Source organism: Aquarana catesbeiana, linkage group LG07, assembly GCF_042186555.1.
Source record: "Aquarana catesbeiana isolate 2022-GZ linkage group LG07, ASM4218655v1, whole genome shotgun sequence".
Lineage (NCBI taxonomy): Eukaryota > Metazoa > Chordata > Amphibia > Anura > Ranidae > Aquarana > Aquarana catesbeiana.
Genome location: NC_133330.1, coordinates 21,301,622 through 21,318,283, shown reverse-complemented (window position 1 = coordinate 21,318,283; position 16,662 = coordinate 21,301,622). Strand labels below are relative to the sequence as shown.

The following is a 16,662-nucleotide window of genomic DNA, read 5'->3' as shown; positions in this document are numbered from 1 at the left end:
CCCTTAGCCAGGTTATCTACCGTCAGCCAAAGCCCCGCCCCCTGACACTGCATATTCCTGGAGCTCCACCCCCTGACAGTTCATATACCTGGAGCCCCACCCCCTAACAGTGCATGTACCTGGAGCCCAACTCCCTGATAGTGCAAGTACCCGGAGCTCCACCCCCTGACAGTGCATATACCTGGAGCTCCACCCCCTGACAATGCATGTACCCGGAGCCCCACCCCCTGACAGTGCAAGTACCCGGAACTCCACCCCCTGACAGTGCAAGTACCCGGAACTCCACCCCCTGACAGTGCATGTTCCCGGAGCCCCACCCCCTGACTGCATGTACCCAGAGCTCCACCCCCTGACAGTGCAAGTACCCGGAACTCCACCCCCTGACAGTGCATGTTCCCGGAGCCCCACCCCCTGACTGCATGTTCCCGGAGCCCCACCCCCTGACTGCATGTACCCAAAGCCACACCACCTAACAGTGCACGTACCCGGAGCTCCACCCCCTGACAGTGCACGTACCTGGAGCCCCACCCCCTGACAGTGCACGTACCTGGAGCTCCACCCCCTGACAGTGCACGTACCTGGAGCTCCACCCCCTGACAGTGCACGTACCTGGAGCCCCACCCCCTGACAGTGCACGTACCTGGAGCTCCACCCCCTGACAGTGCACGTACCTGGAGCTCCACCCCCTGACAGTGCACAAATCTGGAGCCCCACTCGCTGACAGTGCATGTACCTTGAGCTCTGCCCCCTGACAGTGCACAAACCTGAAGCTCAACCCCCTGACAATGCATGTACCTGGAGCCCCACCCCCTGAAAGTGCATGTACCTGGAGCTCCACCCCCTGACAGTGCACGAACATGGAGCCCCACCCCCTGACAGTGCACGTACCTGGAGCTCCACCCCCTGACAGTGCATGTACCTGGAGCTCCACCCCCTGACAGTGCATGAACATGGAGCCCCACCCCCTAACAGTGCACGTACCTGGAGCCCAACCCCCTGACAGTGCACGTACCTGGAGCCCCACCCCCTGACAGTGCATGTACCTGGAGCTCCACCCCCTGACAGTGCATATACCTGGAGCCCCACCCCCTGACAGTACATGTACCCGGAGTCCCACCCCCTGACAGTGCAAGTACCCGGAGCTCCACCCCCTGACAGTGCATGTTCCCGAAGCCCCACCCCCTGACTGCATGTACCCGGAGCCACACCCCCTAGCAGTGCACGTACCCGGAGCCCAACCCCCTGACAGTGCACATTCCCGGAGCTCCACCCCCTGACAGTGCACGTACCTGGAGCTCCACCCCCTGACAGTGCACGTACCTGGAGCCCCACCCCCTGACAGTGCACGTACCTGGAGCTCCACCCCCTGACAGTGCACGTACCTGGAGCCCCACCCCCTGACAGTGCACAAACCTGGAGCCCCACCAGCTGACAGTGCACGTACCTGGAGCCCCACCCCCTGACAGTGCACGTACCTGGAGCCCAACCCCCTGACAGTGCACGTACCTGGAGCTCCACCCCCTGACAGTGCACAAATCTGGAGCCCCACCCGCTGACAGTGCATGTACCTTGAGCTCTGCCCCCTGACAGTGCACAAACCTGAAGCTCAACCCCCCTGAAAGTGCATGTACCTGGAGCTCCACCCCCTGACAGTGCACGAACATGGAGCCCCACCCCCTGACAGTGCATGAACATGGAGCCCCACCCCCTGACAGTGCACGTACCTGGAGCTCCACCCCCTGACAGTGCATGTACCTGGAGCTCCACCCCCTGACAGTGCACGTACCTGGAGCCCCACCCCCTGACAGTGCACGTACCTGGAGCTCCACCCCCTGACAGTGCACGTACCTGGAGCTCCACCCCCTGACAGTGCACAAATCTGGAGCCCCACTCGCTGACAGTGCATGTACCTTGAGCTCTGCCCCCTGACAGTGCACAAACCTGAAGCTCAACCCCCTGACAATGCATGTACCTGGAGCCCCACCCCCTGACAGTGCATGTACCTGGAGCTCCACCCCCTGACAGTGCATGAACATGGAGCCCCACCCCCTAACAGTGCATGTACCTGGAGCCCAACCCCCTGACAGTGCACGTACCTGGAGCCCCACCCCCTGACAGTGCATGTACCTGGAGCTCCACCCCTGACAGTGCATATACCTGGAGCTCTACCCCCTGACAGTGCATATACCTGGAGCCCAACCCCCTGACAGTGCATGTACCTGGAGCCCCACCCCCTGACAGTGCACGTACCTGGAGCTCCACCCCCTGACAGTGCATATACCTGGAGCTCAGACCCTTGACAGTGCACGTACCTGGAGCCCCACCCCCTGACAGTGCACAAACCTGGAGCCCCACCCCCTGACAGTGCACAAACCTGAAGCTCCACCCCCTGACAGTGCACATACCTGGAGCCCCACCCCCTGAAATGCATGTACCTGGAGCTCCAACCCCTGACAGTGCATGAACATGGAGCCCCACCCCCACCCCCTGACAGTGCATGTATCTTGAGCTCTGCCCCCTGACAGTGCAAGAACCTGGAGCCCCACCCCCTGACAGTGCATGAACCTGGAGCTCCACCCCCTGACAGTGCATGTACCTGGAGCTCCACCCCCTGACAGTTCATGTACCTTGAGCTCCGCCCCCTGACAGCGCATGAACCTGGAGCTCCGCCCCATCACAGTGTATGTACCTGGAGCTCCACCCCCTGACAGTGCATGAACATGGAGCCCCACCCCCACCCCCTGACAGTGCATGTATCTTGAGCTCTGCCCCCTGACAGTGCATGAACCTGGAGCCCCACCCCCTGAAAGTGCATGTACCTGGAGCTTCACCCCCTGACAGTGCATAAACATGGAGCTCCATCCCCTGACAGTGCATGAACCTGGAGCTCCACCCCCTGACAGTACATGAACATGGAGCTCCAGCCCTTGACAGTGCATGTACCTGGAGCGCCACCCCCTGACAGTGCATGTACCTGGAGCTCCACCCCCTGACAGTGCATGAACCTGGAGCTCCACCCCCTGACAGTGCATGTACCTTGAGCTCCGCCCCCTGACAGAGCATGAACCTGGAGCTCCGCCCCATCACAGTGTATGTACCTGGAGCTCCACTCCCTGACAGTGCATGAACCTGAAGCCCCACCCCCTGAAAGTGCATGAACCTGGAGCCCCACCCCCTGACAGTACATGAACATGGAGCTCCAGCCCTTGACAGTGCATGTACCTGGAGCGCCACCCCCTGACATTGCATGAACCTGGAGCTCCACCTCTTGACAGTGCATGAACCTGGAGATCCATCCCTTGACAGTGCATGTACCTGGAGCTCCACCCCCTGACAGTGCATGTACCTGGAGCTCCACCCCCTGACAGTGCATGTACCTGGAGCTTTACCCTCTGACAGTGCATGAACATGGAGCTCCATCCCCTGACAGTGCATGAACCTGGAGCTCCACCCCCTGACAGTGCATGTACCTTGAGCTCCGCCCCCTGACAGCGCATGAACCTGGAGCTCCGCCCCATCACAGTGTATGTACCTGGAGCTCCACTCCCTGACAGTGCATGAACCTGGAGCCCCACCCCTTGAAAGTGCATGAACCTGGAGCTTTACCCCCTGACAGTGCATGAACATGGAGCTCCATCCCCTGACAGTGCATGAACCTGGACATCCATCCCTTGACAGTGCATGTACCCAACGCTGTATCCTGGCCTAGGCAGACAAGGCCCAGGCCTAGGGCAGCACTTTGCAAGGGGGCAGCACAGAAAGAGTCCCCGTCGGCTTGCGCTGTTAGTGTAGTGACAGTCTTATGGGGTGGACTGGGCTGAGAGGCAAATAAGTCTAGCGCCCCCATAAAGCGGCCGCACTGCACTGCATTCCACTTCTAATTTTGACTGTCCTATCATCCTGAACCACAAACCTTCCTCACTGTGCTATATGTTTTCTGCTGCACCATTGGCATGGTTATATCTTCTTAGTCCTCTCCATAAAATTATCAGAAATTTGTGCTTAAAGTAGAACTATAGGCAACACTTTTTTTTTTCATTTTGGAAAGAGTAAGGGAGGGTTATAGCCCCTGTCAGTTTATTTTTTACCATCCCTGTCCCATTGCAGAGATTTCCCTTCACTTCCTGCCCCATAGCCACACAGGAAGGGAGAGGAAATATATGCAAATTAAGGGAATCCATTGCCCCCCTCCCCCCCCCGCCGGCCCTCAAAACTAGTGTCCCCACTCGAAAATATCAGGGCGGGTCTTAAACAGCAAGGGGTGTGGCCTTGACAGGAAGGAGTGGGTCATATTTAAATTAGGGGTGCACGAGTTTAGTCAGGCCTAGGGCAGCACAAAACCTAAATACACTACTGCATGTACCTGGAGCTTTACCCCCTGACAGTGCATGAACATGGAGCTCCACCCCCTGACAGTGCATGAACCTGGACATCCATCCCTTGACAGTGCATGTACCTGGAGCTCCATCCCCTGACAGTGCATGTGCCTTGAGCTCCGCCCCAGAGAGTGCATGAACATGGAGCTCCACCCCTGACAGTGCATGTGCCTTGAGCTCCGCCCCCTGACAGTGCATGAACCTAGAGCTCCACCCCCTGACAGTGTATGTACTGGAGCTCCACCCCCTGACAGTGCATATACATGATGTCCCACCCCCTAACACTGCATGAACCTTGAGCCCCACCCCCAGACACTGCCTGTACTTGAAGCCCCTCCCCCTGACAGTGCATGTACATGGAGCCCCACTACCCAGACCCTGCCTGTACTTGAAGCCCCACCCCACCATAACAATGTAAAAATTAACTGTAGCCCCACCGCCTGACACTGCGTGTACATGAAGCCCCACCCCTTGCAGTGTATGCACCTGGAGCCCCACTTCTTGATGATGCATGTACCTGAAGCCCCACCCCCTGACAAAGTAACAATGACCTGGAGCCACACCCCCTGACAATGTAACATGTACATAAAGCCCCAGCCTTTGGATTGGTTTATGGGCCACAGACAGGTGGGGTGGAGTCAGGAAAGTCGGGGCCCTTTATCTTAGTGCCCAGGATTAAAAGATTTCCAGAATGGTATCTCAGTGAGAAGCATAGGTGTGCACCCCAAAGCTCAAATACACACATGTGTATATATACTGACAGTGTCAATAGGGCAGTGGACGGGGTCAGTAGTGTTTATTTTTATTATTTTATTTTTTATTCTTTTGTACAATTTTAATTTAACATTTTTTTTCTTTTTAATTACTATTTTTTTAGGAGCCCCATTAGGGGGATTTGGTGAAATATCAGGGGTCTAAACTGGGAATCTGCGCCACATGGGATTATTAGAGTGTGCCCAGGCACACCTGGTACACCCTGTGCGCACACCTATGGTGAGAAGCCTCAGATAGAAGCTGTCATCTATAACCAGTTCAGGGTCACCGCCCTTTCTTCCAGGCAGCTTCCGTCTGAAGCTTCTCTTGTTTTTTTTTTTTTCCCCTTTCCCACTTTGTCCCTGTGTGACAAGAATACAGAAGAATTTTTTGGGATTTCTTTAATTTATGGATCTTACAAACAATGATTAAATAGATTAGAGTTTTCTTAAAGTAACGCCAGTCTTCGCTGGTTTAGGCTCCGCACATATTTAAAAGTTTTCAGGCCAGAAGCATCAAAACTGGCGCTCATTGCGGCATGCATCGGTTTGACACCATTCTCTGAATACTGAAGCTGTGGCATTCTTTTGGAGGGGCCCCCTAGGATGCAAAGCTGGATACTGTCCCTAAAAGCTTTGCTTCACTTGGCTGAGTGTCAGGGTAAGTGTCGGGCTGAATGTTGGGGTGACTGTCGGGCTGAGTGCCCCCGTGAGTGCCAGGCTGAGTGTTGGGCTGAGTGTTGGGCTGAGTGTCAGGCTGAGTGTTGGGCTGAGTGTCAGGCTAAGTGTTGGGGTGAGTGTCAGGCTAAGTGTTGGGGTGAGTATCTAGCTGAGTGTTGGGGTGAGTGTCTGGCTGAGTGTTGGAGTGAGTGTCTGGCTGAGTGTTGGGGTGAGTATCTAGCTGAGTGTTGGGGTGAGTGTCTGGCTGAGTGTTAGGCTCAGTGTTGGAGTGAGTGTCTGGCTGAGTGTTGGGGTGAGTGTTGGGGTGAGTGTCTGGCTGAGTGTTGGGCTGAGTGTCGGTGTTAGTGCCGGGGTGAGTGTCGGGGTGAGTGTCGGGGTGAGTGTCGGGGTGAGTGTTGAGGTGAGTGTCTGGCTGAGTGTTGAGGTGAGTGTTGGGGTGAGTGTCGGTGTTAGTGCCGGGGTGAGTGTCGGGGTGAGTGTCTGGCTGAGTGTTGAGGTGAGTGTCTGGCGGAGTGTTGAGGTGAGTGTTGGGGTGAGTGTCGGTGTTAGTGTCTGGCTGAGTGTTGAGGTGAGTGTCTGGCTGAGTGTTGAGGTGAGTGTTGGGCTGAGTGTCGGGCTGAGTGTCGGGCTGAGTGTTGGGCTGAGTGTCTAGCTGAGTGTTGGGGTGAGTGTCTGGCTAACTGTCGGGGTGAGTGTCGGGCTGAGTGTCGGTGTTAGTGTCGGGGTGAGTGTCGGGGTGAGTGTCTGGCTGAGTGTTGAGGTGAGTGTTGGGCTGAGTGTTAAGGTGAGTGTTGGGGTGAGTGTAGGGCTGAGTGTTGGGTTGAGTGTTGGGGTGGGTGTCTGGCTAACTGTCGGGGTGAGTGTCGGGCTGAGTGTCGGTGTTAGTGTCGGGGTGAGTGTCGGGCTGAGTGTTGAGGTGAGTGTTGGGCTGAGTGTTAAGGTGAGTGTTGGGGTGAGTGTCGGGCTGAGTGTTGGGTTGAGTGTTGGGTTGAGTGTTGGGGTGAGTGTATGGCTAACTGTCGGGCTGAGTGTCGGTGTTAGTGTCGGGGTGAGTGTCTGGCTGAGTGTTGAGGTGAGTGTTGAGGTGAGTGTTGGGCTGAGTGTTGTGCTGAGTGTTGGGGTGAGTGTCAGGCTGAGTGTTGGGTTGAGTGTTGGGTTGAGTGTTGGGGTGAGTGTCTGGCTAACTGTCGGGCTGAGTGTCGGTGTTAGTGTCGGGGTGAGTGTCTGGCTGAGTGTTGAGGTGAGTGTTGGGCTGAGTGTTGGGCTGAGTGTTGGGGTGAGTGTCAGGCTGAGTGTTGGGTTGAGTGTTGGGGTGAGTGTCTGGCTGAGTGTTGAGGTGAGTGTCTGGCTGAGTGTTAAGGTGAGTGTCGGGCTGAGTGTTGGGTTGAGTGTTGGGGTGAGTGTCTGGCTAACTGTCGGGGTAAGTGTCGGGGTGAGTGCCGGGGTTAGTGTTGGGGTGAGTGTCGGGGTGAACGTCACAGTGATTGTCAGGCTGAGTGTCATGGTGAGGGACTGGCTGAATGTCGGTCCAATTGTTTTCCCCCTGGTTCCTGAGAGGTAGTCTTTATTGAGGTAGTTGAGGTGAGGCAGTCTCCAACAAAATGGCTGCCCATCTGCGCTGGAGACAAACTCCTGTGAAAGGAATTTTTGCTGAGCAACTTATTGGGATCTCCAGTCTGCACCATTCCTGGTGTCGTCGGTCCCCAGTGAACACACAGGCTATTTGGTAAACAGGACTGAGCTGTCCACCCTGTCCTGTTCATACAGCTCAATCTCCTTCATCAGCTTCATCTTGGCCATGTTCACCTCTATCCCCCACGATTGGTCATCGCTCTCCGCTAAGGAGAAAAAAAAGAATATTTTAGTAAGAAACGCTCCCGACACATCTGTATCACCGCATCATACATCCACCGTGCGCCCCTCTAAAATGGGTTCCACTACTTTATGACTGAGAGTTCGACTTCTTTGACTTTGGAAATAAGACACGCCCACCCATTACTTCTCCACCCCCCATATTTTCCTTCTATGAATTCAAAAGAAAGCTCTCATTGGGTGGATTGGACTTGAAGTGGAAGTCATGTGAGTTTTGTTAAGGTAGCCCATTCATAATAAAATCAATTCATAATTAGACATGTGCACTGTTGAAAAATTTGTTTGTTTTTGTTTCATTCGTTTTTGTTTTTTTTTCCATTTTTTGGGTCATTCGTTATGATGGAGATTTGTTATTTCAAATAAATTCATAACTTCAGAAAAATTCAAATTCGTTATGTTCCATTTGTTTAGATGCGGTACTCAAAAATGCGAAAATCCAAAATAATAACTACCGTATTTATCGGCATATAACACGCGCTGGCGTATAACACGGACCCCAAGTTTAGGAGAGAATTTTAAGGAAAAAAACTTTTAGGAGGGAAGTTTAAGGAAAAGAAACTTACATTAAAATGCCCATCAATGCAGCGTTATCAGTGTTCATCTGCAGCCTTGTTAGTGTCATTGCAACCTTTTCAGTGTCAGTGCAGCCTTGTCAGTGCAGCTTTGCCCCAGTGCAGCCTTGTCAGTGCAGCCTTGTCAGTGCAGCCTTCCCCAGTGCAGCCTTGTCAGTGCAGCCTTGCCCCAGTGCAGCCTTGCCCCAGTGCAGCCTTCCCCAGTGCAGCCTTGTCCCCAGTGCAGCCTTGTCCCCAGTGCAGCCTTGTCCCCAGTGTCCATGCCTCCTGCCGCCGCCGCCATACACATGGTAGTAGTTTTAAATATGGCGCCGCGGAGTTCGGAGTGACTCGGCGCCAGCGGAAGTGAACGAACGCCGCCGAGATACACATAGCCGAGGGTTCTCGGCTCTTTCCGGCTCCGCTCACAGTCCCGCCCAGTCCCGCCCTATGATGGACATAACACAGGTCCAATGGCGGGACTGGGCTTGACTGTGAGCGGCGCCGGAAAGAGTCGAATACACCCGACTATGTGTATCTCGGCTCTGTGATTTCGGCGGCGCTCGTTCAGCACCGCCGAGTCCCTCCGAACTCCGCGGCGCCATATTTGAAACTACTCGCTATGTGAATGTCGGCGGCGATTGCCGACATTCACATAGCGATAGCGGGGATCGGCGTATAACACGCACCCACGACTTTCCCCTGATTTTAAGGGGAAAAAAGTGCGTGTTATACGCCGATAAATACGGTAACTAATAATAACTAACTATTAAATTATAGGTATTGGAATTTCAAATTAAATTTTAAATTTGGCTGTTAGTGAACGTAACGAATACGAATTTATGCGAAGTTACGAGTAATCCGAAATAACGAATGCTGCATCTAAACAAATGAAACGTAACAAAATGAATAATAATAAAAAGTTTTTATTATTATTATTATTTATTATTTTTACTTTGTTACGTTCCATTCATTTAGATGCGGCATTTGTTATTTCGGACAATTCGTAACTTCGGAATAAATTCGTATTCGTTACGTTCACTAACAGCCAAATTTAAAATTTAATTTGAAATTCCAATACCTATAATTTAATAGTTAGTAATAGTTATTATTATTATTATTAATTAGTTTGTTCTTATTTCGGATTTTTGGGTTTTTGAATTTTCGGATTTCCGTTCCTATTTACGAATTTACAAATTTTTGAAAAAATTAGTTAAACGGGTTTTCGTTATTTCCGAATTTCGGTTAAAAACTAATTTGGAATGAAACGAATTGCACATCTCTATTCATAATAATTATCTATCTATCTATCTATCTATCTATCTATCTATCTATCTATCTATCTATCTATCTATCTATCTATCTATCTATAAATAATGTACTTGCGTGCATTTTCACGCACATGCGTTCACGCGCTCTCTAGGAAGATTGCAATGACTATTGGAGGATCGGGATCTAGACACTCACATGGGCTCTTCAGCTCCAGCAAGTCCAGGTTGCTGACATGTCCACGGGCAGATGGTCCCGGTTGAGCATTGCATGATGGTGGCTCAGCCCCCATATCATACCACATCCCCCCAGGGGACAGTAAGTAGCTGCCTGACTCATCAAGCTCACAGGGGCTTCTTGCTGGCATCTCCCCGGCTTCCATGCCGCACGCAGTCCTCACATTCATGCGGTGCAGGGCTCCATTGGTCTTGGGCAGGCTCCAACAAGATGGCTCCCTTCGTGCGCAGCATGGGGACAACGATTCCTCAAAGTCACTTTCCTCCGGGACGTTCATGCTGGACATCTCTTCTCTGGACTCTTTTAAAGGAGCCTTGAGGTCGTTTTCTGCTTTTTCCATCATGGCGGTGACCTGGCGGAGAGTTGGTAGACATCAAAATGTTGTAGGGGGACACTACACTAACCATCAATGTAAGGGGACACTTCACTGACCACCAATGTAAGAGGACACTACCCTGACCACCAATGTAAGAGGACACTTCACTAACCACCAATGTAAGGGGACACTTCACTAACCACCAATGTAAGAGGACACTACACTGACCACCAATGTAAGGGGACACTTCACTAACCATCAATGTAAGGGGACACTTCACTAACCACCAATGTAAGAGGACACTACACTGACCACCAATGTAAGGGGATACTTCACTAACCATCAATGTAAGGGGACACTTCACTAACCACCAATGTAAGGGGACACTTCACTAACCACCAATGTAAGAGGACACTACACTGACCACCAATGTAAGGGGACACTACACTGACCACCAATGTAAGAGGACACTACACTGACCACCAATGTAAGGGGACACTTCACTGACCACCAATGTAAGGGGACACTACACTGACCACCAATGTAAGAGGACAATACGCTGACCACTAATGTAAGAGGAAACTACACTGACCACCAATGTAAGAGGACACTACACTGACCACTAATGTAAGGGTACAATACACTGACCTCCAATGTAAGAGGACACTACACTGACCACTAATGTAAGGGTACAATACACTGACCTCCAATGTAAGGGGACATTACACTGACCACTAATGTAAGGGGACACTACACTGACCACCAATGTAAGAGGACACTACACTGACCACCAATGTAAGAGGACACTACACTGACCACCAATTTAAGAGGACACTACACTGACCACCAATGCAAGGGGACACTACACTGACCACCAATGTAAGGGGACACTACACTGACCACCAATTTAAGGGGACACTACACTGACCACCAATGTAAGGGGACATTACACTGACCACCAATGTAAGGGGACACAGTCTTCGGTGGCCAATACTCCCCCCTGACAATGACCCCTCTGACAGTCCTCCATCCATACCTCTGATAACACAACCTTCTTCTTGGTGACACACAAGCAGACGGCGAGCGCCAGGTGAAGCCCCGCCTCTTCCGGTGCTCTCCCAGGCTTGGGGTCAGCGTGTTTCTCAAGCATTGCCTTTGCACACAGGCGCTCCGCAGCCTCTGCCTTATCGCCGCCGGACTGCGCACACGATTTCGCCTGCTCCATCTCTTTCACAACCAGATCTTTCTAGTAAGAAAAGGAAACGAGCGTTAGGGGCGGTGACTGCGGAAGAAAAACAATCGCTCATTGCTGGATTCAGTGATGAACGATCTTACCAAGTAGGCGGGATCTCGGCTCTTGTCGCTCGGCATTAGTCCAGTCAGGATTTCCGCCAGAACCTGGAGGTGTTAGAGGGACATATCAGAAATGTTGCCAATGCTGTTTTTGCATCTATTTTTTTTCTGCACCTTTAAATAAAGTTTTAGGCCTAAAGATTACTTAAAGCCCCCAAACACTATATATTTTCTGAAAGCAGAGACCCTGAAGAATAAAATGTTAGGAGTTTTTTTTTTATGCCACATGATATTAATGCAACCGTTTATCAAGCGCAAAATTTCAGTAAAAAATGCAGTTTTTAAAGGCACCCAATATATCACCCAATTTTTTTCGTAAGATTCAAAGGATGAAGTTGTGCCGAGTAAATAGATACCAAACATGCCAATCCTTAACCACGTCAGCTCTGGAGGATTTTACCCCCCTTCATTACCAGGGGACATTTGTTTGCTATTCGGCACTGCACTACTTTAACTGGTAATTCCGCGAACATGCAACGCTGTACACAAAATAAATTGACATCATTTTTTTCACACAAATTGTTTTCTTTTGCTGGTATTTGATCACCACTGGTGTTTTTTTTTTTTTTATTATTATTATTTAAGCGAAAAGAGACCAAAAATGTTGATAAAACAAAACATCATGTTTTACTTTCTACTATAAAACATATCCATAGCTCCCAACTGTCCCTGATTTCGAGGGACTGTCCCTCCTTCGGAACAATGTCCCTCTTTCTTCCTCATTTGTCCCTCTATTTGGTCTGATCCATATAGTTGTTTATAAAATGTACTTTTTATCTATCAAAAAGCGTTTCCCAGCGCTAAACCTTTCATCTGATTTCTAAATTGCTGCATTTGTACATTCCAAAGGCCATAATAAAGGAATAGTAGTGGTAAAAAAACCTTCTGGGTTTAACCAATCATTTTTTTTGTACAATTCTCCTTTAAGGAGGGCGTGGCAGGGGGGCGTGTCCTTTGCCTAAATACTTTTGCTAATAGGTGTCCCTCATTCCCATCTTAGAAAGTTGGACGGTATGTATATCCAATAAAAAAAAAAAAAAATTCTTCATAAATTTAGGCCAAATTGTATTCCGCTACATATTTTTGGTAACCCTCCCCCAATAAGTGTATATTGATGGGAACATTTATTGATCAGGGACAATCATTGATCAGAAACATTTATTAATCAGAGACAATCATTAATCAGGGACATTCATTGATCGGGGACATTCATTAATCAGGGACAATCATTGATTGGAGACATTCATCAATCAGGGACAATCATTAATCTGGGACAATCATTGATCAGGGAAAATCATTGATCAGGAACATTCACTGATCAGGGATATTCATTGATCAGGGGCAATCATTGATTTGGGACATTCATTGATCAGGGACATTCCTTGATCGGGGACAATCATTTATCGGGGACAATCATTGCTCGGGGACAGTCATTGCCCGGGGACATTCATTGATCAGGAACATTCACTGATCAGGAAAATTCATTGATCAGGAACATTCATTGATCAGAGAAAATCATTGATCAAGCAAAATCATTAATCAGGAACATTCACTGATCCGGGACAATCATTGATCAGGGACATTCATTGATCGGGAACATTAATTGATCTGGAACATTCATTGATCAGGGACAATCATTGATCAGGTACAATCATTGATCGGGAACATTCATTGATCGGGAACATTCATTGATCAAGGACAATCATTGATCAGGTACAATCATTGATCAGAGACATTTATCAATCAGGGGCAATCATTGATCGGGCACATTCATTGATTGGGGACAATCATTAAGCAGGAACATTCATTGATCGTAAACATTCATTGATCGGGGACAATCATTGCTCAGGGACATTCACTGATCGGGGCAATCATTGTTCAGGGACATTCATTGATCAAGAAAATTCATTGATCGGGGACAATCATTGATCAAGGAAAATCATTGATCAGGAACATTCACTGATCAGGGACAATTATTGATTAGGGACATTCATTGATCAGGAACATTCATTGATCGGTACAATAATTGATCAGGGACAATCATTGTTCAGGGAAAATCATTGATTAGGGACAATCACCAATCAGGGACATTCTTCTTTAGACTCTGTATTTCCATACCACGCCAGCAGAAAAGATGTCCGTCTGTGCAGTCAGTTGCCCTCTCCTCAGGTAGCTGTCCGGCAGGTAAGGTTGGTACTTCTGCAGGTCCTGGGTTTTCACCTGAGTGTAACTGGCAGATGTGTCTGGGCAAAATCGAGGTCCAGAGTGGCCCAGTCTCGGAGAGAAATCTTCATCCAGTAGCACATTGGAACTATGAGGACAAAGAAAATAAGGAGGAGTCAGATCTGTGCTGCCACTCTACACATGTCCTGAATTCAAGCGGTATTAAACCCAAAAATGTATTATATTGCAGCTTACCAATCATTAGATGTGGTGGCTGAATTGTTTTCTTTTTATGGCTTTTTTCCCTCTGTTTTCACCTGGTGATCGGGCCAGTAACACACTTCCTGTATTAGAGCACATCCACTCTGGATGAAGGAGCACAGTGGGAGCACAGTGGCACAGCAGCATTCTCGGTCTGGGGGAAGGGGAGTGTTAGATGTACTAGCAGATTTAGATACACTAACAAATTGTAGCCAAACTCCAGCTCACACTTTATAATTGGTTAAAGCAATCTGTTTTTTTTTCTTGTGGGATAAAGGTTTTATTCAAATATCTCTGTAGGACAGCTTGTTATGTTGGAAAACAACAGACTTGCTGGCTGGTTCACCAGGTGAAAATAGAAGAAAGAAAGCCTAAAAAAAAAAAAAAGGCAGCCATTACATATAAGAATTGTTAAGCTACAATATAATAAATGTTTGCTTTTGGGTTTAATACTGCTTTAAAGTGTATTTAAACCCCATCAATGAATTTCTTATATTTGCTCACAATTGTGATGTTACTAAACCCACAACAGTAAAATCAGTCTGTGTATGCAGTAAGTCTAGGTTCACATATATGCGACTGCGCGTGATGCTTTTATCAGGCATATTTTGCGTTTTTTAAACCCTCGTTTTTTTATGCGTTTTTGCATACAGTTTTAATGCATTTTGCATTTTACATATTTTTTTTCTCTTGAAAACACACTGTAAACACGCTGTACATTGCTGGATGCTAAGGAGGGGGCCGGGAAGCAGGCTGCTGTGTCCTTAACAACTGATGAGTCATCCGCTGTGAGCATTGTTCCCCGCTGACAGCTGAATGTAAAAAATAAATTTACTGGCAAAAAAAAAAGAAACGCTAAAAAAACGACGTGTTGTAATGTAAAAAAGAGTAAAAAAAAAATGGTGTGGGGGTCACCCCCAAAATTCATGCCAGACTTTTATCAAAGCATGCAGCCCGGCAGGTCAGAAAAGGGAAGTGACAAGCGAGTGCCCCCTCCTCCTGAATCATACCAGGTTTGATGCCCTCATCACCTTGCCCCCATGTTGATGGGGACAAGGGCCTCTTCCCCACAACCCTGGCTGGTGGTTGTGGAGGTCTGCGGGGGGGGGCTTATCGGAATCTGGAAGCCCCCTTTCTTAAGGATCCTGGCCTCCCTATGTGAATGAGTATGGGGTATATTCTACCCCTACCCATTCACTCCAAAAAGCAGTGAAATGTTAAAAAAAAAACAAAAGCCAGTTTTTGACAAGTCCTGTAGTAAAAAAGAAAAATGCCCCCCGTCATAGCTCCGATATGTCTTCTTTCTCCAGTACCGATGCCTTCTTCCTCCAGTATTTTCTCCTCCTTCCAGTGTAGTCTTCTCCTTGTGCTGTCCTCTCCCAGTGCTGTCTTCCTCTTGTGCTGTCTTCTCCCGGTGCTGTCTTCCTCTTGTGCTGTCTTCTCCCGGTGCTGTCTTCCTCTTGTGCTGTCTTCTCCCGGTGCTGTCTTCTACCGGTGCTGTCTTCCTCTTCTGCTGTCTTCTCCCGGTGCTGTCTTCTCCCGGTGCTGTCTTCCTCTTGTGCTGTCCTCTCCCGGTGCTGTCTTCTCCCGGTGCTGTCTTCCTCTTGTGCTGTCTTCTCCCGGTGCTGTCTTCCTCTTGTGCTGTCTTCTCCCGGTGCTGTCTTCCTCTTGTGCTGTCTTCTCCCGGTGCTGTCGTCCTCTTGTCCTCTCTTCTCCCGGTGCTGTTCTCTCCCGGTGCTGTCTTCTCCCGGTGCTGTCTTCTCAGGGTGCTGTCTTCTCGGGGTGCTGTCTTCCTCTTGTGCTGTCTTCTCCCGGTGCTGTCTTCCTCTTGTGCTGTCTTCTCCCGGTGCTGTCTTCCTCTTGTCCTCTCTTCTCCCGGTGCTGTTCTCTCCCGGTGCTGTCTTCTCCCAGTGCTGTCTTCTCGGGGTGCTGTCTTCCTCTTGTGCTGTCTTCTCCCGGTGCTGTCTTCCTCTTGTGCTGTCTTCTCCCGGTGCTGTCTTGTCCCAGTGCTGTCTTCTCCCAGTGCTGTCTTCTCGGGGTGCTGTCTTCCTCTTGTGCTGTCTTCTCCCAGTGCTGTCTTCCTCTTGTGCTGTCTTCTCCCGGTGCTGTCTTGTCCCAGTGCTTTCTTCTCCCGGTGCTGTCTTCTCCCGGTGCTGTTCTCTCCCAGTGCTGTCTTCTCCTTGTGCTTCCTTCTCCCGGTGCTGTCTTCCTCTTGTGCTGTCTTCTTCCTCGCCACCAGTTACCTGCTAAAAACAAAAAGACGATCTTCTTCTAAGGCTGTTTTCCTTTGTTGTGTTATTGCCCGCTGTCTGGCTTTTTCTATATCCATGGGGTTGTGACGTCACGCCATTTAAAAAAAAAAAATTTATTTTGGCGTGTAGGGTCCCCTCCAAATCCATACTAGACCTAAGGGCCTGGTATGGACCTGGGGGGGGGACCCCATGCCATTTTTTTTGCGATTTGTTTTTTTTTGCCAGCAATTTTTTTTTTTACATTCAGCTGTCAGCTGCCTGGTGGTCCTGGGTGGGCATCCCTGGTGATCCTGGGTGGGCATCCCTAGTGGTCCTGGGTGGGCATCCTTGGGGGGGGGGCTGCAATGATAATCAATCAGCACAGACCCCCCCTGTCAGGAGAGCAGCTGATCAGCTCTCCTCTACTCACGTCTGTCAGTGCGAGTGGAGGAAAAGCCAATAAACGACACAGCTGATCACGTGGTAAAGAGCCTATGTCAGAGGCTCTTTACCAAGATTGGAAATGCGGTGTGTCAGAATGACACACCACCGATTGCCGTGCTGCTCGACCCCACGGGCGTGCGCTGGCTTGTTATCCTG

At 49.8% G+C, this 16,662-nt stretch overlaps 1 protein-coding gene across 2 annotated transcripts in view; it reads right to left on the bottom strand.

Moving 5' to 3' along the window:
• Positions 1–5,884: 5,884 nt before the first annotated feature.
• The window catches only part of IRAK2 (interleukin 1 receptor associated kinase 2), a 60,803-nt gene continuing 50,025 nt past the window's right edge, over positions 5,885–16,662 (bottom strand). For both annotated transcript variants that reach the window (XM_073591741.1, XM_073591742.1), the window contains exons 10-14: positions 13,526–13,718; positions 11,390–11,452; positions 11,091–11,300; positions 9,700–10,090; positions 5,885–7,647 (exon numbers count right to left, since the gene is read on the bottom strand). In XM_073591741.1, the coding sequence (XP_073447842.1) occupies positions 7,529–7,647; positions 9,700–10,090; positions 11,091–11,300; positions 11,390–11,452; positions 13,526–13,718 (976 nt within the window). In that variant the 3' untranslated portion in view covers positions 5,885–7,528. The remainder of the gene's footprint in view (positions 7,648–9,699; positions 10,091–11,090; positions 11,301–11,389; positions 11,453–13,525; positions 13,719–16,662) is intronic.